Raw genomic sequence first — 24,394 nt, forward strand, 5'->3', positions numbered from 1 at the left:
GCAGCCGTGGCGCCCGCCCTGGCCGCCAGCCGAGCAGCTGGGGTGGCAAGTGGCCCCGCCGCGCCCCGCCCCCGCTCCGGCTCCGCCCCTGCCCCGCCCCCGCTCCGGATTGGCGCAGGCGGGAGGCGGGGCCAGCGCCCTCGGGGCCCCAGTTCTTCTTCCCATTGGTGGCCGCCGCGGGGCGAGCCCGGAAGCGGACGGGGGCGGTGGCTGAGGTGGCGGAGGCGGAGGCGCCTCGGACGGCCGGGGTTGCGGCTCCGTCCTCTACTTTCAGCTCCTCGGGCCCGCGGCCACGCAGCCATGAGTTCCCCGCCCCCGGGCCCGCTGGGCGACTGCCTGCGGGACTGGGAAGATCTGCAGCAGGACTTCCAGGGCATCCAGGTGAGCGCTGCCGCGGGCGCCCACTGACCGCGAGCCTCCTCTCTCTGGCTCCGGGTCAAAGGTCGAACAGCTGCGGTTCAGGAGCTCGGGGTCAGGGGTCGGGGACCTTGGCGTCGCTCCCGAGGGCGGGGGCCCCGGGTCCGCCGCGGGACCCTCCTGACGGCCTCAGGGAGTGTCCGGCGGCGGCACCTTTCGCCCGCGCGGCCGCCGCGATCCGGGCGGGTCGGGCAGGACCCCACCGCGCCGGGCCGACCTGCGTCGGCCACAGCAGACCTGGCGCGGGCGGAAGCCGCTGTCCGCGCCCTCGGACAGCTTTGGCCTCAGGGCTGCGAAGGAGCTGCCCGGGAGCGGCCGGCTCGGCCCTGGCGGTGGCCTTTCGGTGGCTTGCCCCGGCATGAATGGGGGGCGGGGCCCTGCCAGGCCTAGGGACCAGCACTCCCCGAGGCCTTTGGAAGGGGAGAGGGGGCTTGGCAGGCCCATGTGGCTGCAGCAAAGAGAGTGTGGGGAGAAGTGGGCGGGCCCAGAGCAGGCAGGGACCTTCTGGGCCCGCCGGGAACAGCGTCTGAGACCTGGGGGAGCCGTGGGGGAATCCTCTGGCTCTGGCTCCGATAGGCGATTGGGGCTGTTCCATGGGGAGGCCAGGAAAGTGCTTGTGGCTGGCCTTGTCCAGACAGTAGCTGGGTATGGCTGGGGGTGGAGCGAAGCAGGATGGTGAGGTGCAAGGGGAAGTAGATTCAAGGCCTGAATGGGCATTGGTGACCCCTCCAGGGCCTGAGAAGCAAGCCCAGCTGGTGACTTGGTTAGACCTTTGTCCCTCCAGGGCTAGTTCCTTCCTGCCTGCATTGAAGCCTGTCTGCCCCCCTGGCCTTGCCAAGCCTGCTACCATTAGTGCTTCCTTCCAGTCCTCAGGGACCTAGGCTCCCAGAATGGCCCTCAACCCGTGCCTGGCTGTCCTCACATTTCCCCTTGTCCAGTCTCCGGGTTACTCCTTCTCAGGGCCTGCCCACTGACTCACCCAGTGCAGTGTTCTGGGAAGCTTCAGGCCAAAGGTGATGGGGGGGGACTGGCCTATTGCCCGCAGGGGCTGAAGCCTGATGACCTTTAACCTGGGAGGAATACGTTGGGAGTGCCTGAGCAGAGGGCATCTTGGATAAGCCCCACTCTCTCTAAGCCCGCAGGCTGGACTGGTGGGAGGGCCTGAGAGGCCAATAGGTGGCTTCAGGCAGCCTGCTTTGCCCAAGAGGTGAACCTCTGGGTCCAGAATCCAGACCCCAGGTGGGACAGGCAAACCCCAGCGAGCGGTGGGAACAACTAGTAGGTATGCTGAGATGAAGAAAACCTCTAGGACTCTAGCCTGTTGCTCTGGGAGGGGTGCTGTGGGTGCCCTGGCTTGCAGGAAGAACCCCCAACTCTCTGCCTGCCTTGGGGAGAGGTCCCTGAGCAGCCACATCAGGTTCTGCTTTCTTTCCTGCTAACACTCTCCTAAGGAACCTGGGGAGCTCGTGACCCCCCAATCCCCTGCCCAGCATCGCTCGCTCAGAGGCCCCCGATCAGCTTGAGCCTTTCCCTGTCCTGCTGCCTAGGAGACCCACCGGCGGTACCGCCTGAAGCTGGAGGAGCTGACCAAGCTGCAGAACAATTGTACCAGCTCCATCACTCGGCAGAAGAAACGGCTCCAGGAATTGTCCCTCCTCCTGAAGAAGTTAGGACCCCCCTCTTCCCCTCCCTCAGGCTGGTGGGTGGGAGAGCTGATGCTGACCCCAGAGGGCCCTGGGCCTGGCTTCTTGCTTCTCTGGGCCTCGTTTGCCCTTCTGTCTAGCAGGTGTGGCCCACAAGGGCAGTAGAGCTGAGCCTCCACCCCCGACCCCGCTCTGACCCCTGTGGCCCTGTGGCCCCTACCTGCAGATGCAGACACTCCCTCCAATCAGGAGCTGAGGAGGCCGTGCAGGAGCTTGAGAACCAGATCAAAGAGCGCCAGGGCCTCTTCTTTGACATGGAGGCCTATTTACCCAAGAAGAATGGGTGAGCCTCCCTCTCACCCCAGCTCAGTTCAGTCCTGGGAGAAAGGCCTGAAGCCAGACAGTCAACACATGTTCCCTAGACCCACTCTGGGCTGAGCAGTCAGGCACATGCCTGACCTTGGGGAAAGCCTGAGTGACAGCGACAGTTGACATGTGGGTACCTTGCGGGGAAAGCACTGGCCATGGCGGCGGCACAGAGAGGGGCACCTCACCCAGCCTGGGAGGCTGGAGAAAGCTTCTGGGGGCAGGTGATGCCTGAGCTGAGCCCTGGAGGATAAAGAGGAGTTAGTTAGGCACACACAGGAAGGAAGGGAACACAGGTTCCTTGCCAAGGCAGGGAGGAAGGGCATAAAGAGTTCCAAGTGCCCAGAGCCCATGGTAGGCATTGAGACTGAGGGGAGCCAGGTTGCAGAGCTCATGTTTGGCCCAGTAGTTGGAGGGAGTGATGAGTTCAGATGTGCATGTAGAAAGCTCTGCTGCCCTCACCAAGGAGAATGAATGGCTGAGCAAACATTAGCAGAGGACATGTCCCCAAAGGCAAGAGGCAGGAGCCGTCACACCCTCCAGTCAGTAGGCCCAGAAAGCTAAATGTGACAAGGAAGGGGAAATATTTCCTGGCTGTTAGGGGTGGTCTTGGAGAGAAGCCTCTGTGGAGTGGTGCTGATGGGAGTTGATACTGGGGAGGAATGGGGGTGGTTGGCGATGGCCATGTTTAGGCAGCTCCTTTCGGAAGCTTGGCTGGGGACCGAAAGGAAACTGGAACTGGAGGGGCATGAGTGTCAAAGGGCGGCTCTTGGTACTTTGTTTTGAGCTGGGAAAGACTTGAGCATATCTGCCTGCCCAGAGGAGAGGGCAGTGGGTGAGGGTAGGAAACTCCTGGAGAGGCCAGAACCTCCTGGGGAGATGGGAGCCCCCAGGAGAGACGGAAAGAGGGTTTTTGAAGCAAAGGGGCAGGACTGGGCATGGGCACTTCTGTAGGGGGTGGGAGGTGGTGCAGAGGCAAGGCTGAGGGCTGGGGAGGCAGGTGGAGGGAGAGGTCAGTGGCTAGGCCGTGTGCGGAGAGGATGAAACAGATCTGAAGGCTTGAAGGAAATGGGCTGGGGTGGGGATGCGAGGCAGCCTGCTGGGCCAGCAGTGGGGATTATAGGCTGGGCAGCGGTTAGAGGGGATGGGAGGGTGGGGGGCTCAGGCTTTGGCCCCTCCCTGGTCTGGGTTTGCATCCCAGCCCTGCTCCATGATCTCTGTGCAGCCTTGGGCAAGCACCCTAACCCTTCTGAGCCTCAGCATCCGGTGACTTGAGTGTGAGCAGGTGCCTGGGTGCTGGGTGATAAATGCAACTGCTTAATAAGGGACTGATCTTTTTCTCACCTCTTGGGATTTGTCTGGCAGAGGAGGACAAGGCCAGCTTAGCTGGTAGGGTGGAGAGGGGGTGATGCAAGGGGCCTGGACATGAAGCGATTTGGCAGGACAAGAGCTGGAGTGAAAGAGAGCTTGGGAGCCCCACAGGCCTGGGAATGGAGACCAGGATCTGGAGGGAAAGGGTCTGTGAGGGGGAAGGGTCCACGTAGTGGGAGAAGTGGGCTGCGAGGCCGGGCGGTGGGCATCAGAGCTTGGAGGAGTGGCTGGGATGGGATGAGGTCCGGGTCTGGCTGTGGGCGTGGCCTGCAGGAGTGGACATGGGGCTGAAGGCTCCTGGAGTGGAGGGGCCAGGAGCTATAGGGCACCCAGATGAGTTCATGCCCGGGCCTGCAGGGGCAATGCAGGAGCAACTTCCAGTGAGTGGGACAGCCAGGCTTTGGGAAAGGCCCTGAGGTGGGGAAGCTTTGGGCAAGATGCAGAGGGGGAGGGGAGGTTGATTTTCCCTGGGTCAGGATTCAGGGAGTCGGCAGGGAGAAAGGCAGGGTGTCAGGCTTTCCTGGGGAGTTGGTACGGAGTGTCCACCAGGGTCAGGGGGAACCGTGGGCCAAGGTCAAGGGTGAGGGAGGGGAGGCTGAGGGTGGTGACCCAGGGCCTGGCCAGCACACTGGGGGCTTCTCTGTCGAATCTGGCCTCCCCTCACATGGCCTCCCTCCCCCCTAGGTTGTACCTGAGCCTGGTGCTGGGCAATGTCAACGTGACGCTCCTGAGCAAGCAGGCTAAGTAATTTGTCGCGGGCGGTTCTCACCCTCCCCACCCCTCCCGGGTCCTTAACCCACTGCCCTAGCTGCCCCTGGGGCTCCGCCTGGGCATGGGGAGCTGGCCCCTCCTCGGGGCCTCAGCCTCCCCACCTGCCCCCAGGTTTGCCTACAAAGACGAGTATGAGAAGTTCAAGCTCTACCTCACCATCATCCTCATCCTCATCTCCTTCACCTGCCGCTTCCTCCTCAACTCCAGGTGGGCGGCCAGCCTGCTGCCGGGCTGGACCAGGGCCCCTCCGGTCTCGCTGTGGCACCAACCCTCGGTCCCCCCCTCCCCAGGGTGACAGACGCCACCTTCAACTTCCTGCTGGTCTGGTACTACTGCACGTTGACCATCCGGGAGAACATCCTCATCAGCAACGGCTCGCGGTGAGCGTGGGCAGCAGAGTCTGCCCCTCACCTGCTCCCTGTGGGGTGGGGCCGCGGGGTGCTGGAGCACCTCTGGGAAGCAGGGTCCTCTGGGAGGCAGGAGCTGGGTTGGGGTACTGCCTTCTTCCCCCTCTGGCCCCTCTGCCCGCCCCAGGGCCGAGGGGACGGGAGTGACGTGGCCTCCTGATCCAGGATCAAAGGCTGGTGGGTCTTCCATCACTATGTGTCCACGTTCTTGTCGGGCGTGATGCTGACCTGGTGAGTGGCCTGGGCCTCGGCTGGCGGGGGCCAGGACGCAGCAGGAGACGCCTCCCCAAGCTGCCCACGCCTCGTTCCGCTTTCTCCCGCAGGCCCGACGGCCTCATGTACCAGAAGTTCCGGAACCAGTTCCTGTCCTTCTCCATATACCAGAGTAAGTGCCTCTGAGGCCCCTTCTGGGCTCGCCTACAGGTAGGGGCAGGGCAAGGGTGCCCATCCCCGCCCGTCCCTAACGCTCCCCGGTCCCCCAGGCTTTGTGCAGTTCCTCCAGTACTACTACCAGAGCGGCTGCCTGTACCGCCTGCGGGCCCTGGGGGAGAGGCACACCATGGACCTCACCGTGGGTGAGTCGCGCTTGGCGCCCCCACCCTGAACCCTGCCAGGGGCTCTGGGAAGGCAGGCACCTCCCTCCCCACCTGCGTCCGGGTGCCCGCCTCCACCCCAGCCCCAGTCATCCGTGCCACCCCCCCACCCCCCCCCACAGAGGGCTTCCAGTCCTGGATGTGGCGTGGCCTCACCTTCCTGCTGCCCTTTCTTTTCTTCGGACATGTAAGTCGTCCTCGTGTCCCCAGCCCTCTGTCTGTCCATCCCCTGCTCTGGCTTTGGGTAAAGCTCACCCTCCCTCCGTCTCTCCCTCCCAGTTCTGGCAACTCTTCAACGCGCTGACGCTGTTTAGCCTGGCCCGGGACCCCGAGTGTAAGGAGTGGCAGGTGAGCTGGTGGTCTGAGGGGCAGCCGGGAGGCCCTGGCCCCGGCCCCAGCCCTAACCCTGACTCCCCTCTCCTCCCCCAGGTGCTTATGTGCGGCCTCCCTTTCCTTCTCCTCTTCCTCGGCAATTTCTTCACCACCCTGCGGGTTGTGCACCAGAAGTTCCACAGTCAGTGGCATGGGAGCAAGAAGGAATGAGACCAGGACGTCTCCCCACAGCAACTCCCAGCCCTGAGGGGCTTCTTTAAATGACATGAGTGGTTGGAGGGGGTGGGAGGCTCCCCTCTTCTGCTCTCCCCTGGGTGTTGTGGGCTCTGTGGGCCCTGAAGTGATGGTGGAGGAGAAGACTGGGCCAGCCCTCGCAGGGAACCTGGGCCCAGGGGCCTCAATAAAGGAGAGAGGTACCCAGGTGGCTTGAGCTGTGTGTTCTCCTGAGACCGAGCAGGGCCTTGTCCTGTGCCCCCCACAGACAGTACAGGTGCCATGGGCTCCCCCGAGGGCCACAGAAACCTGCACTGTTGGTTGCTCTGATCTGAGCTAGGCTGATCCAGGAGGCGGTCCCAGGGCTGGCCAAATAATCTCAGGCAAATACAGAAAACAATTTTATTCCAAGGGCCGGAAGTTATTTAAAATTATTTACACTCATTGAAAATCATGTGGAGGGGCCAGATCGCCTGGTCACAGCCAGGATGGCCTGAGACGTCCACAGAGTCCAGGCCCGGTGGCCCTGGACCTTGCACTCTGGGTTGCACTGCACTGCCTGGGGAAGGTGGAGGTGGCCTGGTGTGGGGTGCTGAGGAGGGCACATCTGCCTGGGGGAATCTTACCTGGGCTGCCTCCCCAGGCAAGGCCAGGCTGAAGCCCACGGGGCCCAGTGGAAGGAAGTGAGGAAGGTGATTTAGGGGCAGCAAGTTTGTAGGGTAGAGGCAGGGGGCTGGCAGCTCCTAGCTCCACACGTCCAGGGAGTAGCGGCCCTTGGTCATCAGCTTCTTGATGTAGTCCACGGCCTGTCCGTGCTCCATGGCCCCCAGCTCAGCCACTATGTCGCAGAAGGTGTTCTGCACGTCCCTCGCCATGTTCCGGGCATCCCTGGGGGCAGGGAGAAGGTGGCACTGTGGGCTGGGGAAGGGGCCCCCCACGAGGAGGCCGGGCCTGGCTCCCGCCCCTCTCACTCGCCCCCACTCACCCACACACGTAGATGTGGGCCCCTCCCTCATGGATCAGTTTCCACAGGTGCTCCCTGTCTCTCTTCAGTAAATGCTGCACGTAAACCTGCGGGGGACGGGAGCGCCCGTGAGGGAGGGTCTAGTCGCCGAGGCCCCGCCCCTGCCCGCCAGGCCCCGCCCCTGCCCGCCAGGCCCCGCCCCTGCCCGCCAGGCCCCGCCCCGCCGCCGAGGTTCCGGGGGCACAGGCTGGGCCCCACCTTGTGGGGCTGCTCCCGGGAGAAGGCCACGTTGAGCTGCGAGAGGGCGCCGTCCTTGTGGAACTGGGCCAGCTCCTCGCGGTACAGGTAGTCCTCGTCCGACCGGCGGCAGCCGTAGTACAGCAGCGTCTCCCCCACTTCCTTGCCTGAGGCAGCGGCGGCCGGGTGAGTGCGGGTCCCTGCGCCCCGGCCATCGCCCCCACCTGCCCAGCGCGGTGCTCACCTTGCTGCTGCAGCCAGGCCCGTTCCTGGATGAAGCCTATGAAGGGGGCCACCCCAGTGCCGGGGCCCACCATGATCACGGGCGTGGTGGCCTTGAAGGGCAGGCGGAACTGGGACTTCCGCACGAACATGGGCACCAGGGCCCGACGGCCGTTCTCCCCCGCCGGCTCCTTGGCCCGCAGCCAGGTGGTGGCCACGCCCTTGTTGATGCGACCGGACTTGGTCTCATACTCCACGGCCACCGCGCAGATGTGCACGGAGTTGGGGTGCACCTGATGGGGGGCAGCAGTAAGCAAAGCAGCCGGGCCCCTTTCTGATCTGGCAGCAGCTGCTTCCCCCTCCCGTGCAGCCCAGCCTGCTGCCCCAAGCAGAGTGGGCACCCTCCTTGTGGTGCCGACACCTGCTCAAAGGTCCCCTCCGAGCAGCTTCCCAGGCTGACTCTCAGCTCTGGGCTGCAGAGAAGTTAGCATCTTACTGCAGGCCAGCCCTGCCGAAGCCCCGGGCCCAGCGATACAGGGCTGACAGCGCAGAGCTGCCCAGCACTCCCACCTTGGAGGACGAGGCGATGGAGTAATAGCGGGCCTGGAGCCGAGGTAGCAGCTCGCACAAGTGGTCTATGGGGGGCCGCAGGGACGGATAGTCCTGCAGGATGGCCAGGATGTGCCTCCGAGCCTCCACCACCCAGCTCAGGTACAGCTCCTGGGGAAAGAGGCCCAGAACACATCAGGTGAGGCCCGGGGGGAGGAGGCTAAAGAAGGGCCCAGGGGTGGCCTCGGGATGTTGCCTGGAGCTGCAGCACAGGGCTGAGGTGGTGCCTCTGGGTGCTGAACAGGCAGCGGCCTCCTGGGGGTGGGATGGGAGCGGAGGCCTACCTTGCCCTCGCCCGAGGACGAGGCCATCTTGCGCAGGTGCTCCTGCTCGGTGGGGTCCGAGGCGTACTGGGCCAGCTCGTAGAGCACGTTGGTGCGGGGTGGGTTGGTGATGTCCAAGTAGTAGGTGAGTGCCGTGCGGTAGGAGGTGGGGCAGGGGAATGGGTGCTTCTTGTTGGACTCCTCTGCAGGTGGAGAAGGCAGGGCTCAGAGGGAGGGGCTACCACCCAGGAAGGGGAGGGCGTCCAAGCCTCAGGCCTGCTCTCCAGGAAGCAGGTGGCCTCAGCCAGTGGGGGCAGCAGCTGTTTCCTTGGCCCTGGGCAAAGCAACTCCCTGAGCTTCTTTGTCCCTGTGCTTGGAGGAACTATTGCAGGACTGCTGGGAGGACCGTCGAGGACCCTGGGGAGGGTCTCGGCCAGGACAGGGCTCAGTGTTTGGGTCTACTTTTTGGAGGACTGTAATCTTTTCGTTGATGTGTAACATCAAAAATGTACTTGTCATACATGTGTAGCTTGAGGGGTCTTTGCAAACTGCACCTCCTTGTGTGCACAGCAGCTCCGAGCCCTCCTGGGCCAGGCCCAGACATCAGCACTCTGGCCTTGCAGGAACTTGCACTGAGGGTGTGTGAATGTGTAAAGCCACACGCATCTGTGTGTGTGTGTGTGTGTGTGTCTGGGCCTCTGCTGACCTCTCTCTGAGCAGCTTGCAGATTCTTCGGGGGTAGGGGTGGGGTTCGACCGAGCACCACAGCCCCTCAGCAAGGTCCTGCCTCTGATGGCACAAAGGACATGCCCCGAGCAGAGCAGGACAGACCCACATGCACATGCCCGCACACCTGCGCCCACTGGGCTTTGGTTGCTGGCCTGGCAGTTTTTGATATGAACCAGCCCATTTTGTACTATTTCTTCCTTTCAAAGACTGATTCTGGAACTGCTCGCTGAGAAGGAACAGCCAAGGCCACTAAGGACAAGGGTGAACAGGGGCAGGTGTGGGTGGAACTGGACCAGAGCCAGGTGCCCTATGGGTGCTGGGTGCTAAAGCTGGGCCCCAGGTCAGTGGATAATGAGGTGTGTTTGGGGATCACAGCAAGTGGCTTAGGCTGCTCAGCCCTGCAGGCCATGGGCAAAGCTGGTATGTGTTTCAGTGTTTCTTGGCCTTCTAAGCATCCTTGAGTAGACCGGGCAAGGACTGTTAGGGGTGCTGAATCCAATCCCTGCATTCCACAAGGGAGAAACTGGAGGCCCTGAAAGCAGAAGACCAGCCAGGACCCACAGCAGTCCGTCCCTAGGGGAACTGGGCTGGAAATTGGGCTCTGGTCTCTCTGTCCCCGCTTTCCCTGTAGGAAATGGAGGCTGAGGGGCAGCCTCCCTGGCTGCTTTGGAGGAACCAGGCCTGGCTCTGTCTCGGGGCATCAGTCAGTCTTTGATGAAACGCCTCCCTCCCTGAACGACGGGGCAGGGAGGGGGTGAGGGGATCCCCCAAGGGAAAGGCCAGACCCTCTAGCCTCTTTTGCCTCCCATCTGAGTTTGCTCCAGAACCCCTGACTGGAGTCTTGGGTGCAGGGGCCTCCCAGGCTCCAGGGCTCCAGGCCAAAGCAGCAGCTCTGTTTGGGGGCTCGCCACCTAAGGGTACCTGTTCCTCCTGGGTACCTTGGGCCTAGGCAGGGGAGGGGAGGGTGGCTTTGATTCTGGGACTCACCGTCGAGATTTTTCAGGGACATGATGGTGTCCAGGTCAGCACCCAGGATCTTCCCGAGTTGGCTGACGAGGGCAGAGTCATTGGCTGGGTACACAGCCACATGGTCCCCAGACTCATACCTGGGAAGAGCGAGGCACAGCAAGGCTCAGCAGGTGGAACAGAAGGCTGCCTCTCTCCTGCGTCAGGAAGCGTGGGGGCGGGGGGCGGACGGTACCTGATTTTGGAATCTGAGATGTCTAACTCCAGGTGCATGAGGTGCCGCTCGGTGCCCTGGTTCAGCTTCCGGTTGGTGGTGACTTCAGCCAGGAACGGGTTCTTGGCATCAAAGGGGCTGGGTGGCGGGGAGAGAAGCTCAGTGACTGGCTAGGTCTTGGATCTGATCTGACTCTCCCCATCCACAAGGGACCCTTTTGAAGTCAAAATCCAGGAAACCTGGGAGTTGGCCTGGGGCCCCCAGGGCTTCCAAGGCCCATGAGGAAAATTTGTCAATTATGTAAAGGGCTCTCAACAACCCTGCCAAATAGGCAGAGTCCCCACTTACAGATATGGAAACTGAGGCTGGCCCCTAGAAAACCTGTGCGATCCTCCCCACTCTCCCCACTGGTGGGCTGAGTGGCCGGGGAGCAGGCCCCAAAAGATGGAGGCACGGGGCAGAAGGTGCCTGGGTCCCTGAACCCAAGGAAAAGAAAGAAACTTTCACTCTGTAGAGTCACTGAAATGTTGGGGAGTCTTGTTCCCGCAAGGCCTTAGCAGGCCTGATTCAGGCAGGGCTGCTGGTTTGGATCCTGGTGGCCCAAGAAGGGCTGTCCTGGACTGGCCGGTGTCTGGGCCACCCCCAGGGGGAGCAAGACGGGTCCATGAGGGGAACAAACACTGAGGTAGATTTTAAGGAAATGAATTCTTTGGCCAAAGACCAACCTAGACCCAGAGCCTAGGTTGCTGTGTCTTTGTCCAGGGGCTGGTAAGTGTGCACCCCCTGCCCAGGGATATTTACAAAGCAAAATGGCAAAGCAAATTAGATACAAACTGAGCCAAGGGTTGGTGTCTCAAAGGCCGTGCCCTGGACTGGAGACCACCTGGGCTCAGGCTGGGGTCCCGCGGGCCTGGGCATGGGTTGACTTCCTATTCTCTTGGGTAATGAGCTCCTGTGGGCCTCACAGCCTCCTCTGGGTAGTGGAGATGAAAATGGGGGTGCGCCCCGACTCTGCCAACTCCTGGACAAGGGAAGAGGGGAGGACGCCCCACACCGTGGGGTCTGGGTGGGAGGCCCTGTGAGGTACATAGGGGACTGCCAGCTGCTTGCCATCCTCAGCTGCCTGGGACGCTCCCTCTACTCACGGCTTCTGGTTTTCATAGCTCTTCAGGCGGCCCATCTCGCCCGTGTAGACTTTGGCCACGTCGATATCCGTGTGGAGCACAAGCTCATACTGGCGAATGCTGGGAGGGGAGAGCGAGGGTGAGGCTGGGCACTGGGTGGGGACCAGGCGGCTGAGGGATCCGTGCCGAGACAGGAGGGAGTCTGCCTGGGGGGCTGAGGGATCCAGGTGGGACAGGAGGCAGATGTGTGAGGAGAGGGGGTGGGGAGAGAGAGCAGGGAGGGGCTGGCACCAAGTTGCCTGCAGCTAGGGCCGGGAAAACAGCTGGGGGATGGGTGGGCCTGGGGCTCCAGGCTGGGAAGTGGGCTTCAAGATGAGCCTGGGAGAAGGTAAGCAAAGCCCTTCCCTGGCTCCTGTTCCTCTCAGGTAAAGCCGGGCTCCCTGGTGCGGGCCCTAAGGCCAATCCCCCAATTCCATGACCAAGCTTTGGTGAACTCTCTCCTCACTGCATCCCTGCTGCTGACCCCCAGGCCAGGCCTCCCTTTAGGGGTGTCTCCCCTTAGGCCTCCCCCCGATCCACGGGGACACACTTACCTGGACTCCTCTCCGGTGGCTTCCACTCCAAAATGCTCACACACAGCTGGCCAGAACTGCTCTCGCCACGTGATGAAATCCTCCTCCAAACTGGGGAGGGAACGGCACGCAGACCAGGCCTCAGTTGAGTCAGATCCCGGCAGCAGGACCGGGCGACCGGCTGGCCTCAGACACCAACACCCGGGCACCAGGAGGGGGGTGCCAGGCAGCCTGCCCCCATCCCCACCCTATGCCACCTGGAGCTCCAGGACTCCTTTTCCTCTGCTTCACCCAGTGATGAAACCACAGCATCGGGAATGATCTAAAGGAGGATCTGCGTTAACCACAGAGGGAATGTGCTCTCTGAGCTGGGCGCTGGGAGAGGAGGCGGGAAACCACACGGCCCACTGGGTGGGGCTGGGGGAGGGAGGCCCCCCTTCCCTGCTATGATGCATGTTGCTGAGTCCCAGCCAGCGGCCGGCCATGGCTTTGCTGGCCCTTGTCATTCCACAGCCAGCTCCCTAAACTGTGGCTCCTAAGGCATAAATGCCAGGGCAAGGAGGCTGAGGGGAGGGGCCCCAGTGGGCAGGCTGGGCCTGGGCCTGGGCACTCACTTTCCATCATCATCTCCCATTCCCAGCTCGAAGATCCGCTGGGCGCCCAGCTGCTCCAGCCGCTTGTCCACATACTTGCCCATCGCATTGAAGTGCTCGTAGGTCTTGTTCCCGAGGCCAAACACCTGTGTGGATGGACGGGTGGTCTGAGGCCTTAGGATAGGGTGGCTTCCCCCAGTGCTTGGCCTCACCCAGCCTTTAGTCTCCAACAACGGATATCCCTGGAACAAACTGGGGCTGAGGAAACTGGAGGAAAAGAGCTCTCTTAGCTGTGGAAGAGGGCTCCCAAATGCAGCTTCCCCTGGGGCTCCCCACCCACAAGCTCCCTGCCAGGCCCTCAGCTGTCCGCACACCTCTGCCTGCCCTGGCCGACCAGATCAGGGTGATGGGCTGCAGGGATTCCTTTGGGACATGAGGTTCCAGAGGCCCAGGGAAGGCGCCCAGGCTGCCAGGAGCCTACAGAAGACAAAGGGAAAGAGGGGTGACTCACCGCAAACTTGACCCCTGAGAGGTCCACGTCTGTCTCCTGGAGCCAGTCGTAGAAGTCCTGGGCGTTGTCAGTGGGGTCGCCCTCGCCGTAGGTTGCCATGCAGAAAATTGCCAGGGAGTTGTCTATCTCCGGCAGGCTGTTCAGATCGGCCTGGAAGGACGAGGGCAGGGACCCTGTGCTGAGCGTGACTTGGCGGCTTCAGGTCAGGTCTGCACCAGGTTGGGGTGGGGACTATGGGCTTAGCTCCTAGCCAGGCTTGTTCTGGTAACTGCGGCATGAGAGAAGGAGCCACTCCCTGTGTCTGGAAGGTACCACGGGGGGCAGGAGGGCTTCGTTGGGAGGTCAGTTAGAAGTGTACTAGGTTTGAGTAGACAGGGGTGCATTTCACGGGGAAAGGAAACAGCAGGCACAGAAGGGCAGCCGACAGGACAGATGACAGGACAGAGGCAGAGAAGGCTGGGCCCAGGCCACCTGCTGGCACCTGTGCACTTGGCCTGGCCACCTGGGAAACCTCATTTCCAGAGTCCCCGAGGCACAGTCTGGCCTTGGCTGCCACTAAACTTCCTGGTCATCTCACTTGAAAGCCATTGTCTGGACAGGAATGGGTGGGGTGGCCGTCACTAAGACCCTGAAGCAGGGATGACGGGTTTGGTTTGGGACACGGAGTGGCATGAGCAAGAAGCGGCTGGTGCCCGGGAGAGAGGGCTAGTTCTGAAAGCCAGTACCGTCCGTGTCTGGCTGGAGCTGCGGGACCGGCTTCCCTGCAGTTAGCCCAGGGGGCAGCTGCTGATGGGGGAAGTGGAAAGGCAAATCCCAGGAAGTGGAAAGGCAAATCCCCGGGAACTCCCCCCCCCAGACCTCTCTGCCCTGCCTTCGTCCCCTGGCCCCCCTCACCCAGGGCCAGTGGCCTGACTGTCACACCCCTGGCTCTCCTAACCCAAAAGCAGCAAGTGGACCGTCAGAGGTTTCTTGCACTTTGGATGTCCCTGGCCATGCAAGGGAGGGACGGGGGACACCAGGCCCAGGGGAGGAGGAGCACGGCCAGCCCGGGGCAGTGGGGAGCAAGCCCGTCCCCTGTGGCCCTTAGAGGCAAGGCCAAGGTGCTGGCTGAAACCAGGGTGCAGCAGGGACCAGGAAGTCAGGACTCAGCCCTGCAGAGGCCCTGAGGAGAGCAACAGGTAGAGAAGAGCTGACAGGAGGAGGGGCAGGGCTAGGGATCCTATAGCTCCAAGCCGAGGCTTTTCCCCCAGTTCTCAGGTTCTCTGGGCCTCCCCATGCCGCTCTCTTCCGGTGGCCTCAGCCTCCACCCTGCTCTGGCCCGGGCACACATGTCAGTGACCGCTTCCTTCAAAGGGGGAGGTTCTCGAGGCCCACGCAGTCCGGAAGCAGCTTCCCTGGCAGAAGGGAAAGCCTCCGGGCCCAGGCGCCTGCCTCTCCAACCGGGGGCTCCTGCATAGCTTCTGGGGTGTAGGGGAGACGGCCCAGAGCCCCCGACGGGCCTTCTGAGACCCCTGTACTTCTTCAGGCCCCACCCAATCCATTCAGGGCCTGGGAGCCTCTCTGGCACCTGTAAAGCCCTGCAGCATGGCGCACCAAAGGCGGGGCCGGGAGCACTCGGGGCAGACACCCGGCGGGCGCCCGGGAACGAGTGAGGAGGGACACCCATCGCCGGGCGTCCCTTTGGCTGACTCAGCCTGCAGGTCTCCCCCGTGGCCCAGAGGCCAACAGCTCGGACCCGAAGGCGGCCGGGCGGGAGGGGCCACGCGGGCGGGGCTCACCAGGTCGTACTCCTCGGGGTCGGCTGCCATGCCCCGCATGCCGTAGCGGTGCGCGTCCTTGGACAGGCGGTTGGCAAATTCCTCCGCGGTCCCCGTCTGGGAGCCGTAGAACACCACGATGTTCCGCCCCTGCAAGCCGGACACGCGGGGTTGGGGGGGCTGACACCCCAGCTGACACCCCCTCTGACACCCCGGCTGACATCCGGCCAGAGCCGCCTGCACCGCCCGCGCTCACCCACGCGGCTGCTCAACAGTGCCTCTGACACATTTTTTTAGTGACACAGGAAATCCCTACCAAAAAATGGATCAAAGATTTGAATAAAGAATTTTTTTAAAAAGAAAAAAAAAAAAAGAAATGCTATCTAAACATATAAAAATCTGCTTAGGCTCATTCACAAGAAAAATGCAAATTAAAATGACAATGAGATGGCATTTTCTTTTTAAAAACCTGGAAAACTGGCAAGAATCCAATACCTTGATAACCCACTGCTGCAAAGGCTGTGGGACCCGGGTTTTCGTCCACACTGCCAACACACACTCCGGCATAACCCCGAGGAGGGTGGTTCGGCAGCGTTCCTCACAATTACAAACGCAGGTACCTTTTGATCTGGCTACTCCACTTGGGGGATTTTACTGCACAGACAGATCTGCAAATGTGCAAACGGGTCTACACATCCACGCAGCACGACTTCTAAGAGCAAACCGTGAGAAGCATCCCCAGTGCCCTGCAACAGGGCAGTGTTGAATTATTTCAAAACAAAACAAAATGAAAAGCAAATTATGGTGCATTGAGAAAGCCATCTTTAACAGTGTATGTCATCCGCCCCAGTCTGTGTTTAAAAACAGAGCGTGAAATAAGAGTTTGCATCTGCATGTGCATAAAGAAGCTCTGGAAGCCTAGAGCTGTATGTGGGAACTGGGGATGGGCGATAGGTGGGGAGTGGCTTTTTACTAAATAGTATATATTTTGGATTTTAACCCTGTGAATGCTGTACCTATTCATAAAATTAAATACTTAAGTAAACACAAACAGAAGTAAAAATAGTAGTTGTGCTGTGTCCACAGCCATGTGAGATTTGCAGCTGCCATGGACAGAGCCTGCAATGGAAGGAAGGAGAATGGACAGCATTAGGAGTTACAGGGAGCATCTATTCTTATAATTTGGTTTGTTCAAAAAGGAAAGGAAATGTCAGTCGTAGAGCTTTGCTTAGACCAGAATGCACACCCAAGAGCGCTGGGCCTGGGTTACCAGGTTGGCCCCCACTCAGCTCCTGCCTGCCTTCCGCCCTCTCCGAGCTGGGGGACGCCTCGTGTCCAGGGAAGCTGGCCTTCTGCAGAGCGCCCTGCATGTCCGCCAGGGCCAGGGTTCGCTGAGAAAAGCAGAGAGCGGAAACTCACCGTCTTCTTCATCTTTTCCACGAAGCTGCTCTCTTTCACAGAGGAGGTCCTGGAAGACAAAAGTCCCCATGAGTGTGGGTGCAGGGGCTCTGGTGGGATGTTCAAGGGGCAGCAGCTGGCCACAGGAGGCAGGTCTGGCTCAGCTTTCCCTTTTTATCGAACCCAAAGTCTCTTACAATACCAGCATCCTGCAAGACTAACACCAAACAGTCCTAGATAGATGCAAACCCTCAAAGAGCAGCCAGTCTCCAGGACTCCTTCCCTCATGGGCCTTTTCTCGCCTCTGCAATCCCTACCTCCTGGGGCCACCAGGCCTCTCCTAAGCACAATTCTGACCAGACCACTGCCGCTCTGCTCCACTCAATCCCACCACTCCCCTCCCCCACGTGGCCACTGATTGACGCAACACTTCCTAAGTGGTGGCCTGCAGTCTGCTCGTGCTGCTGCCTCCACCCAGGCCATTCTCACTCCAGCTTCTGCCCCTGACAGCCTGCAGCTCTACCCAAGGCTCAAGTATCAGCTCTGCTGGCATGCCTAGGGCCATGTCCCCTTCCCCTGCGCTGGGGCCAAATCTAATGATCCCTCCTCCGTGTTCCCCGGCACTTGCTCCTGCCCTGAGCTGGTCTGGCCAGTGCCGCTGCCCGGCACAACACAGTCCTCAGAGGCCCGGCGATGACGCAGTCATCGGCCACTCTCCATTCCCAGCTGCCAGCCTCGCCTCACCGCTTCCTGCCCCTTTTCTTCTCTCTTGTCCTTGCCCCAGGTCTGCAGTGCCATTTAAAGAACCCCCTGAGCCTCCCCAGGGACTCTCACAGTGAATGAGGTTAAAAAATCCTGGGATAAGACAGCTAGGAAAACGTACCTTTCTGGGGATGGTAAATCCTAGGCTGTCTGACACACAGCTGGTCCGAATCAAGTGCCAAATCTGAACATTAAAATCCTTGGCTTCCAATTAAAACTCCATCATTAAGGGAGTAAAGACAAGCCACAGCATGGGAAAAATTTGCAAAGTACATATATCTGGCAAAGGACTTGTATTGAGAATTTAAGAAATTCCTACAAATCCATCAGAAAAAGGCAGATAATCCGACAGGAAAAAAAAAAGGTCAAAAGACTTCCACAGACACTTTGTTAAAGAAAGTATCTAAATGGCTGAAAAGGAAAAAAAAATCTTCAAAGCCGTGCAATATTAGTAGTTACCAGAGAAATGCACAATAAAGCCATGAGATACATGCACATCCATGCAAATGGCTAAAATGAAAAAGACCGCATCATCATGTATAGGTAAAGATGTGCAGCAACTAGAATTTCCCCTGCGGCTGGTGGGAGTGGAAAAGGGCACAACTGCTTTCAAGACTGTTTGGCAGTACCTTCTAGAACGGAACTGACAGCTGGCCCCCTCTATACGCCCGCCATTTGCTTCCTTAGCAAATCCTTCTCACAGGGTGGCCCAGGCTATCCCGATTTCCAGTTCAGACAAGGCCAGCCAAGGGGCTGTGTTAGAGACGTGGATGGGCCACGGATGGGATCAGAGCGGGGCAGTGAGGGCCTTGATGAGGACAGAAGGGGCCTGGAGTGGGCAGGGAACCTAAGTGGGATGGTGGCCGCAGGGAGGGCAAAGAGGCTTGCGTGGTCTCTCCCCTGCCAGGGCTTCCCCGGGCCTCCCTCTCCCTCCGAGCTGCCGGCATGGGGCCCACGTGCTCAGTGCCAGGGTCCGTGACCACAGCTTGGCCTGCAGGCTCGCCCGGCTCCCACTGTCGGGGTCCACCCGCGGGTGCGGACGGCCCAAGGGTCCTGCTCATGTTGGGGGACGTGGCTGGGGTGGGAGGGAAATGACATGAGATCACGCAGGGGAAAGCCCCTGCGCAGGGCAGGCCCGCTGTTAAGGCGTGACTCTGAGTGTCCACTCACACATGGTGACCCATTACGGTGACACGGCCAGAGAGTGGGCAGCAAGGATGCAGCCTCAGTCTGACCCCAAGGGTTTTGCTCTTTCCACTGCACCCTGCGGCCTCCCATACGTAGAAAAGGAATGAAAAAGAGGCACAGCAAGAGAAACACACCCTCGTGACAACAGTGGAAAAGCAACGCCTGTTGAGACTCAAGGCCTGGAGTCTGTGAGTCTCCAGGAGGAGGATGTTTACGGAGGCTGAAGGTTTCTTTCAAGGATGCCTCTGCAGAACTGTTTGAACATAAATACCAAAAGTTTCCTATTTAGGTACCCGCTTGTGTTTTCACTAGCTCCAAGGCCATTAGTAGCTCTAGGGCCAAAGCTATTTTCAGTGTCTTGGCATTAAATAATATTGCACAAAGGGGCCCATAGGAGGCAGGGCCTGAGTCTGACTTGTTCGCTGCAGCTTCTTCTCTCCTGGTCCCAGGGGGCCTGAGGGCCTCCAGCTGGACAGGATGGTGGCTCCACCAGGATCAGGAGGAAGCAGTTAGGGGCCAGCTGCTCAGACATCCCCAAGTGCCCAGCAGATCCTCCACCCCAGACTCCCCATCACCCAGCACTCCCCAGGCAGCCCCCCACCCACCCCAACATGAGCAGGACCCTTGGGCCTGCCGCCTTTCTCTTTCTACTCCCAGCAACAAGCAGCACTGAGAGCGACTTGGTCTGGGACCTGTCACCCACATGGCCAAGTTCTGTCCATGCCCACCCACAAACAGTTACATCTTTGCTCCCCCTTGGCCTAGGGGCAGTGAATGCTGGAGGTACTGATCTTGGGAACCCAGGCCAGGGAAGAGGCTTGCGGAGGCCCTGGAAGCTGGCACACGGATGCTGGGGCAGGGAAGCCGGGGGCCCTGATTCCTGGACAATGGTCTAGAAAAGCAGGTGGGCATGCTCCCGAGTCTGTATGTCCCCTTGGGCATCTGCACTCCTCCCTCAGTGGGGAGAGCATGCCATAGGAGGGCCCAGACAGGACCGTCCAAAATGCAGCCCCGTGTCCCCAGATGCTAGGTCTAAGGGTGCTACTGCCCCAGGATTGTGGGCCTGAAACCTCAGTATCTCCGGATTCTTGCTCCAAGGTCTGCCCCCTTTACCTCTCGCTTTCTGCTGTGACCTGCAGTGTTTGCTGCACCGCCACATTCCTACACGGCTTGACCAGTCTGAACTGACCTGCCCTCCTCCAAAATGCCCCGTGTGCTGCCACCAAATCCACAATCCCAAATCGGGTTTCCCATCTTTTCCCTATTCCAAACCTACCATGGCAAGAAAGACATCAAAATGGTCAGAGAAGGTGGATACTGGGAATTAGAAATGAGAAATGTGTTGCATGTTGGGACTGTGGATGGGGCATTTCTCAAAGTTTTTCTACTGGGTGTCTATCACTTCAGTAATCAGGGGGAAATATATAAGAATGTATATCTATGTATGTGTGGGTATATGTGTGTGTGTGTTTCTCTCTACACACACATACACACACTTTCTGTCTCCTCTGTTACTAGCATCCAAATCTAGCTGTCCTTTCTCCACCCCCAGCTTCTGCCCCAGCAAGGCCTCTGCTACAGAAAGAGGGCTCCTCATCGCTGCAGGGACTCCTGAGTCTGCTCCAGATGTGCCACTTAAAATGCCCAGCCTGTCTCCTCACTCCTGCAAATCCATCTTCCTTGGACGCTCAGGCCACTTACCTACTCTGCCAGCGAAGGGGACCTCCTCCTAAATATCCCCAGTTCCCCCACTGTTTCCTTATTTGATAGACTCCATTATGACCCTGGGTCTCCAGATGACAAGGAACAAGGTCTTTGATTTCTAATTCCCAGGATCTGTCTTCTCTGCACATCAAAGTAAGTGTCTCCAGGCTTCGGGGAACACTCTTACCCTCCACGCGGCCTCAGAGGTGCCCAGCAGGGACCCCTAGTCCCATCCACAGGCCTCCCCAGCTTCCTGGCAGGGATCAGATGGGACTGAAGGATCTGATGGAACCACCACCCACAGAGCAGGCTGGTGCCCTCCAAGCCTTTACTGGGACTTTATTTTTTCATCGTCTTTTATAAGTACAGATGGGCCTTGTATAGGGGGAGAACCTAACTCACTTCAGGGACTACTCTGCGCCATTTCAGGGAGGGTTACACGTGTGCCCTCCGTGAACTACCACACTAAACATCTGCTTATGCACCAACAGGGCACGCCCTTCAAAACAAACCATTCAATGAACAAGCAAGGTGCACAAAGCGGTCTACCACTGTGGGGCCTGTGGAATGTGGAGCCATGAGACTGCGTTACCTTCTAAACGTAAATCAAATCTAAATTGAAAACGATCAGCAACCGAGACCAATGTTTCTGATGGAGGGTTATGAGAAGAAGCAGGTACAAAACTAAATGCAGTTTATACATTTATATGAAATGTCCAGAATAGGTGACTCCAGAGACAGAAGCAGATTAGTAGGTGTCAGGAGGTTGGGGGAGGGGAGGAGGGAGTGCTGCTAATGGGTACAGGGCTTCTATTCAGGGTGCTGAAAGGTTTTAGAGATACACAGTGGCAAGCGCTGCCCAGCATTATGGACAGACTTACAGCCAATGAACTATACACTTTAAATGGTTAAAATGGTGGTTTTATGTTATATAAAATTTATCTTGAAAAAAGTGCGTTTAGATGGCACTAGAGGACTAGGTTTTAGTTTCTGGAAAATCCACATATACAGGACCCTTCTTTCTCAATTTCAGCCATGGGCAATTCATTGTGTATAGCTCGAGTGCAGCAGAAACAACAGTAGAAGTTGAAAATGACAATGCAAACCAGGCACAAAAAACAAGCTAGTTGTGTCATCGAGGTGATAAACACATCTTTCCTCACACTCAGAGTCTTGCAGGGTATAACGCATGACTGACAGGAGGGAGACATGAACATGTGTCCTTAAAAAGCGGAATGCGCACTGTAATTATTCATAGAAAAGGGGCCTGAAGGGAAACACAACAGAATGTCTGAGAGAAAACTGAAGGATTAAGATAACGTGTGAGATGGTTTCCTTCATTTTCCAAATTTGTATATTTTCACATTATTTTTATAATTCAAAGTACATTGGATAATTTAAAAAGGGGGGATTCCAGGCCGCGGCGTTGGACTGGAAGACTCAGGGAAAAAAAAGGGGGGGGGACAACTCAAACATCCAAAAATAGGGGATCAGGTTATAGTACAGCCACGCAATACACACTGCTCCTCTAAACAAGAGGAGTAGTTAATGATCTACTGACATGGAAAGATGTTCTGAATACATCCTTAAGTGGGCAAAGCAGTGTGGATGCCGTGATTCCACTCTGTTTAAAAGGAAAAGGCCAGAAGGCTGTAGATGGAGATGCTAAGAGTTGTTTCTTCCTGGGATTAAGGAATTGTGAGTCTTTTGTTATCTCCTTTTTTTTTTTTGGCTAATTTCGATTTTCAACTCTCCCTATCCCCCCTTTTTTTGCATGGGCAGGCACCAGGAATCAAACCTGGGTCTCTGGCATGGCAAGCGAGAACGCTGCCTGCTGAGCCACCATGGCCCATCCATCCCATCCCCTTTTTCCCTACAAAGATCTCGTAATGCTTTTGTAATAAGAAAATAAAAATAATTTCTTTTATTTTAAGAAATACTGCGTGGGTATAGAGAGAAATTGAGACTGATTTTTTATTTCGAAGGCTCTTGTAGGGACGATTAGAACAGCGAAGCCCCGGGTTATCAGGCTGAGGTCAGAAGAGGCCTTCTGAAGAAGAGACAGGAGGCCCAGCTGTCCTCTACCGCCCCACCTCTCCACACGCAGCCCCTGCCATCCTTCTGGTCTCTCTGTGCCGCAGACACACCGTGTTTCCTCTAGCCCGTGCCCAGGAACTTAAAATGTCCCCTTCAGAGCAACCTGGTGTGGCCCTCGGGTGGAAAGGTCATCTGTCACCGCCTTCAGGTCAGCACACACATCTCTCCAGACACGGTCCTCACTATTTTCTAATTGCTTAATTTGCGGCTAGACTTAATCCGGGGCAGGGTGACACCAGGCTGCTCTGTGCAAGGCAGGCAGGTGACCAGGACGAGGCAGCCTCGGCCTTCAAAGGGCCAGAAACAGGCTGCGAGGAGAGTCACGGCAGGTGGGAGGAGCCAGTATCAGAAGAGACTCAGGTTCAAAGCCCAGTTCTGCCACCAAACAGGCCCGAGACTGGACAAGCCAAGCCCCTTGCTAGGCCACAGGTTCTTCTGACTTAAGGCCCACCGTCTTGACCTCTGCAGCCTCTCTCAGCGCCCTCCATGACCCCTAGAACTGGGAAGCACCCCAGGAGAAAAGGGTGTCTGTGAAAGAGCAAAGCAATTTGATTACTCTGTGATTAAGGTGCCAGAGGCACAAAGTGGCACATGCTAAGACCGTATGGATGAGTCAGGCCACAGTGAGTCCAAGGAGCAGGCACTGTGGCTGCAGAAACCAGGAAAGGCTTCTTGGAAGAGCTGGGCTCTATTCTCAGAGACAGAAAAGGGCTCCCAGAAGAGAAAGCCACAGAAACCAGGCTGCCAGGGGCCTTGGGAGAAAGACTATGCAGCCAGCGGTGAGCTCAGTGCTGGCAGCCCTCGGGTGTGGTGGAGAGGAGGGTCTGGTCTGTCTCAGGCTGGCCTCTTACAGAGTCTGCACAAAGCAGGAGCCGCGGGCCGGCTGGCTCTGGGAGAGCAGAGGGGAACCTCGGGACTGGGCAAGGTAATGCTAGGCCTTCCCTCCACCGGGGGACAGTTCTCCCAAGAACAGTAAGTACTTCTGAAGTCCCAGCATTGGTTCTTTCACTAGCTTCAGTCCCGGAAGGAGAGGAAGGAACCCCACCTCCCATCTTCTCCCCTGGGCTCTAGGGATGGCTTCCAGAGAGCCTGAGCAGGCAGCTGTCCAGGAAGAGAAAAGGGAACCCAAAGGAAGAACCCACAACTCTAGGTCACTGCCCAGCAGAGAGGTGGTTATGTTTTTATAGGCTAAACTGGTCCTACCTGGGGGCCAGCTAGGAAACTCCCTATGACCAAAGCCTACCACTGGGCTCAGGGGAGCAGAGCTCACCCACGCAGCCGGAGGCGCTCTCTGTTGGCTTCACCCCACCCGAGAGCTGGAGATACGGATTTGCACTCGGAACCGGAGCTTTCATGGGCGAAAGACTCGGTGGGTGGGGCCTTCCTAGTTTCCAGTCCAAATCCCTCTCTTTAAGCCGCAGGGAAAGCCACCCTGCAGTTCAAAGGCAATCCACAACCAAAGGGGGCCCAGCATCCCCAGCCCAGCCCAGCCCCCTGCAGGAAACTCTTTCAGGAAATAATGCTTGAGGAATGGCCCCAACTCCCCTGGTCACCTCTACGCAGCACGCTCTTCCATGTTGCCAAAGAGTGTCCCTGCCCGGGAAGACGTTCCCAGACCACAGGGTCTGGGCGCTGGGCGTCCCGTGCCCAGAGGGCATCAGCAGGGTCTGGGCCGGGGACACCTGTCTGGGACTGACCTTCTCAGGGTGGGCTCCTCCTGCAGAGACGAGTACGTGCACCCCATGGTCCTCACTCCCAGCTCCAGGACTTCAGGAAAAAGGAAGATTACGGCTCTCCTCTGGGAACCGGCGGGGAGCCGGCCAGTGATGGAAGGTCCAGCTCTGTCCATCCTTTGCTCAGCGCTAGTGGGGCCATGGCAGCCAGGCCCCTGAACTCAGCTAGCGCTGCAGGACCACCTGAAGTCCTCTCGGCATGCCCCGAGCCCCTGCCTGTGTCTGTCCCCGCGCGCCTGAGAGCGCTGCCACATCTGGCAGCTCCAGCCGGGAGGAATTAGGACTTCAGACTGGAACCTCCCATGATGCCCTGCGGTTCAGGCACACGCACCCCCCCCCCCCACCCCCCTCCTTCTGTATGGACCGACCAAGGGAAGGAGAAAACCCTTCCAGCCCCACTTGGGTCTCCTTGGTAACTGTTTATATCAGAGCCCTTTCTCCACACACCCTCCCCCTTCCCCATTTTTTAGAAAAAGGAGGAAGGCATGTGGGCTGAACACCAGGAAGCAGCTGTGTGGGTTGCTATGGAGAAAAGCCCCGCATTGATCCCGCTGCCAGAGAGCCCCCAGGATCATATAAAATTAGATCAAAAGAGCAGTGGGCAGACAGAGCCTAAGACCCCGGGCTGGGCGTGGGG

General features: G+C 58.7%; 2 protein-coding genes across 7 annotated transcripts in view; one reads left to right on the forward strand and one right to left on the reverse strand.

Annotated features, from left to right (window-relative positions):
- Nucleotides 1-181: 181 nt before the first annotated feature.
- Nucleotides 182-6,321, forward strand: TMEM120A (transmembrane protein 120A). Its single transcript, XM_077140908.1, has 12 exons — nucleotides 182-381; nucleotides 1,965-2,083; nucleotides 2,287-2,403; nucleotides 4,482-4,541; nucleotides 4,680-4,775; nucleotides 4,859-4,948; nucleotides 5,141-5,206; nucleotides 5,299-5,360; nucleotides 5,458-5,550; nucleotides 5,691-5,755; nucleotides 5,848-5,916; nucleotides 5,998-6,321. The coding sequence occupies exons 1-12, from the start codon at nucleotides 301-303 to the stop codon at nucleotides 6,109-6,111; spliced, it is 1,032 nt and encodes a 343-aa protein (XP_076997023.1). The 5' UTR covers nucleotides 182-300; the 3' UTR covers nucleotides 6,112-6,321.
- Nucleotides 6,322-6,502: 181 nt separating this feature from the next.
- The window catches only part of POR (cytochrome p450 oxidoreductase), a 66,108-nt gene continuing 48,216 nt past the window's right edge, over nucleotides 6,503-24,394 (reverse strand). For all 6 annotated transcript variants that reach the window (XM_077140902.1, XM_077140904.1, XM_077140905.1 and 3 more), the window contains exons 3-16: nucleotides 16,295-16,343; nucleotides 14,897-15,025; nucleotides 13,119-13,268; nucleotides 12,629-12,753; nucleotides 12,036-12,125; nucleotides 11,464-11,562; nucleotides 10,340-10,456; nucleotides 10,126-10,244; nucleotides 8,431-8,612; nucleotides 8,108-8,257; nucleotides 7,560-7,830; nucleotides 7,337-7,482; nucleotides 7,100-7,185; nucleotides 6,503-7,002 (exon numbers count right to left, since the gene is read on the reverse strand). In XM_077140902.1, the coding sequence (XP_076997017.1) occupies nucleotides 6,858-7,002; nucleotides 7,100-7,185; nucleotides 7,337-7,482; nucleotides 7,560-7,830; nucleotides 8,108-8,257; nucleotides 8,431-8,612; nucleotides 10,126-10,244; nucleotides 10,340-10,456; nucleotides 11,464-11,562; nucleotides 12,036-12,125; nucleotides 12,629-12,753; nucleotides 13,119-13,268; nucleotides 14,897-15,025; nucleotides 16,295-16,343 (1,858 nt within the window). In that variant the 3' untranslated portion in view covers nucleotides 6,503-6,857. The remainder of the gene's footprint in view (nucleotides 7,003-7,099; nucleotides 7,186-7,336; nucleotides 7,483-7,559; nucleotides 7,831-8,107; nucleotides 8,258-8,430; nucleotides 8,613-10,125; nucleotides 10,245-10,339; nucleotides 10,457-11,463; nucleotides 11,563-12,035; nucleotides 12,126-12,628; nucleotides 12,754-13,118; nucleotides 13,269-14,896; nucleotides 15,026-16,294; nucleotides 16,344-24,394) is intronic.

Source organism: Tamandua tetradactyla, chromosome 23 (assembly GCF_023851605.1).
Source record: "Tamandua tetradactyla isolate mTamTet1 chromosome 23, mTamTet1.pri, whole genome shotgun sequence".
Taxonomy (NCBI): Eukaryota; Metazoa; Chordata; class Mammalia; order Pilosa; family Myrmecophagidae; genus Tamandua; species Tamandua tetradactyla.

Bases quoted from the DNA above. Each gene is read 5' to 3' on its own strand.
- TMEM120A (XM_077140908.1), top strand. From the start codon at position 301: ATGAGTTCCCCGCCCCCGGGCCCGCTGGGCGACTGCCTGCGGGACTGG. The intron at 2,404-4,481 runs GTGAGCCTCCCT...CCTCCCCCCTAG, and splicing joins TATTTACCCAAGAAGAATGG to GTTGTACCTGAGCCTGGTGC. The intron at 4,542-4,679 runs GTAATTTGTCGC...ACCTGCCCCCAG, and splicing joins CTCCTGAGCAAGCAGGCTAA to GTTTGCCTACAAAGACGAGT.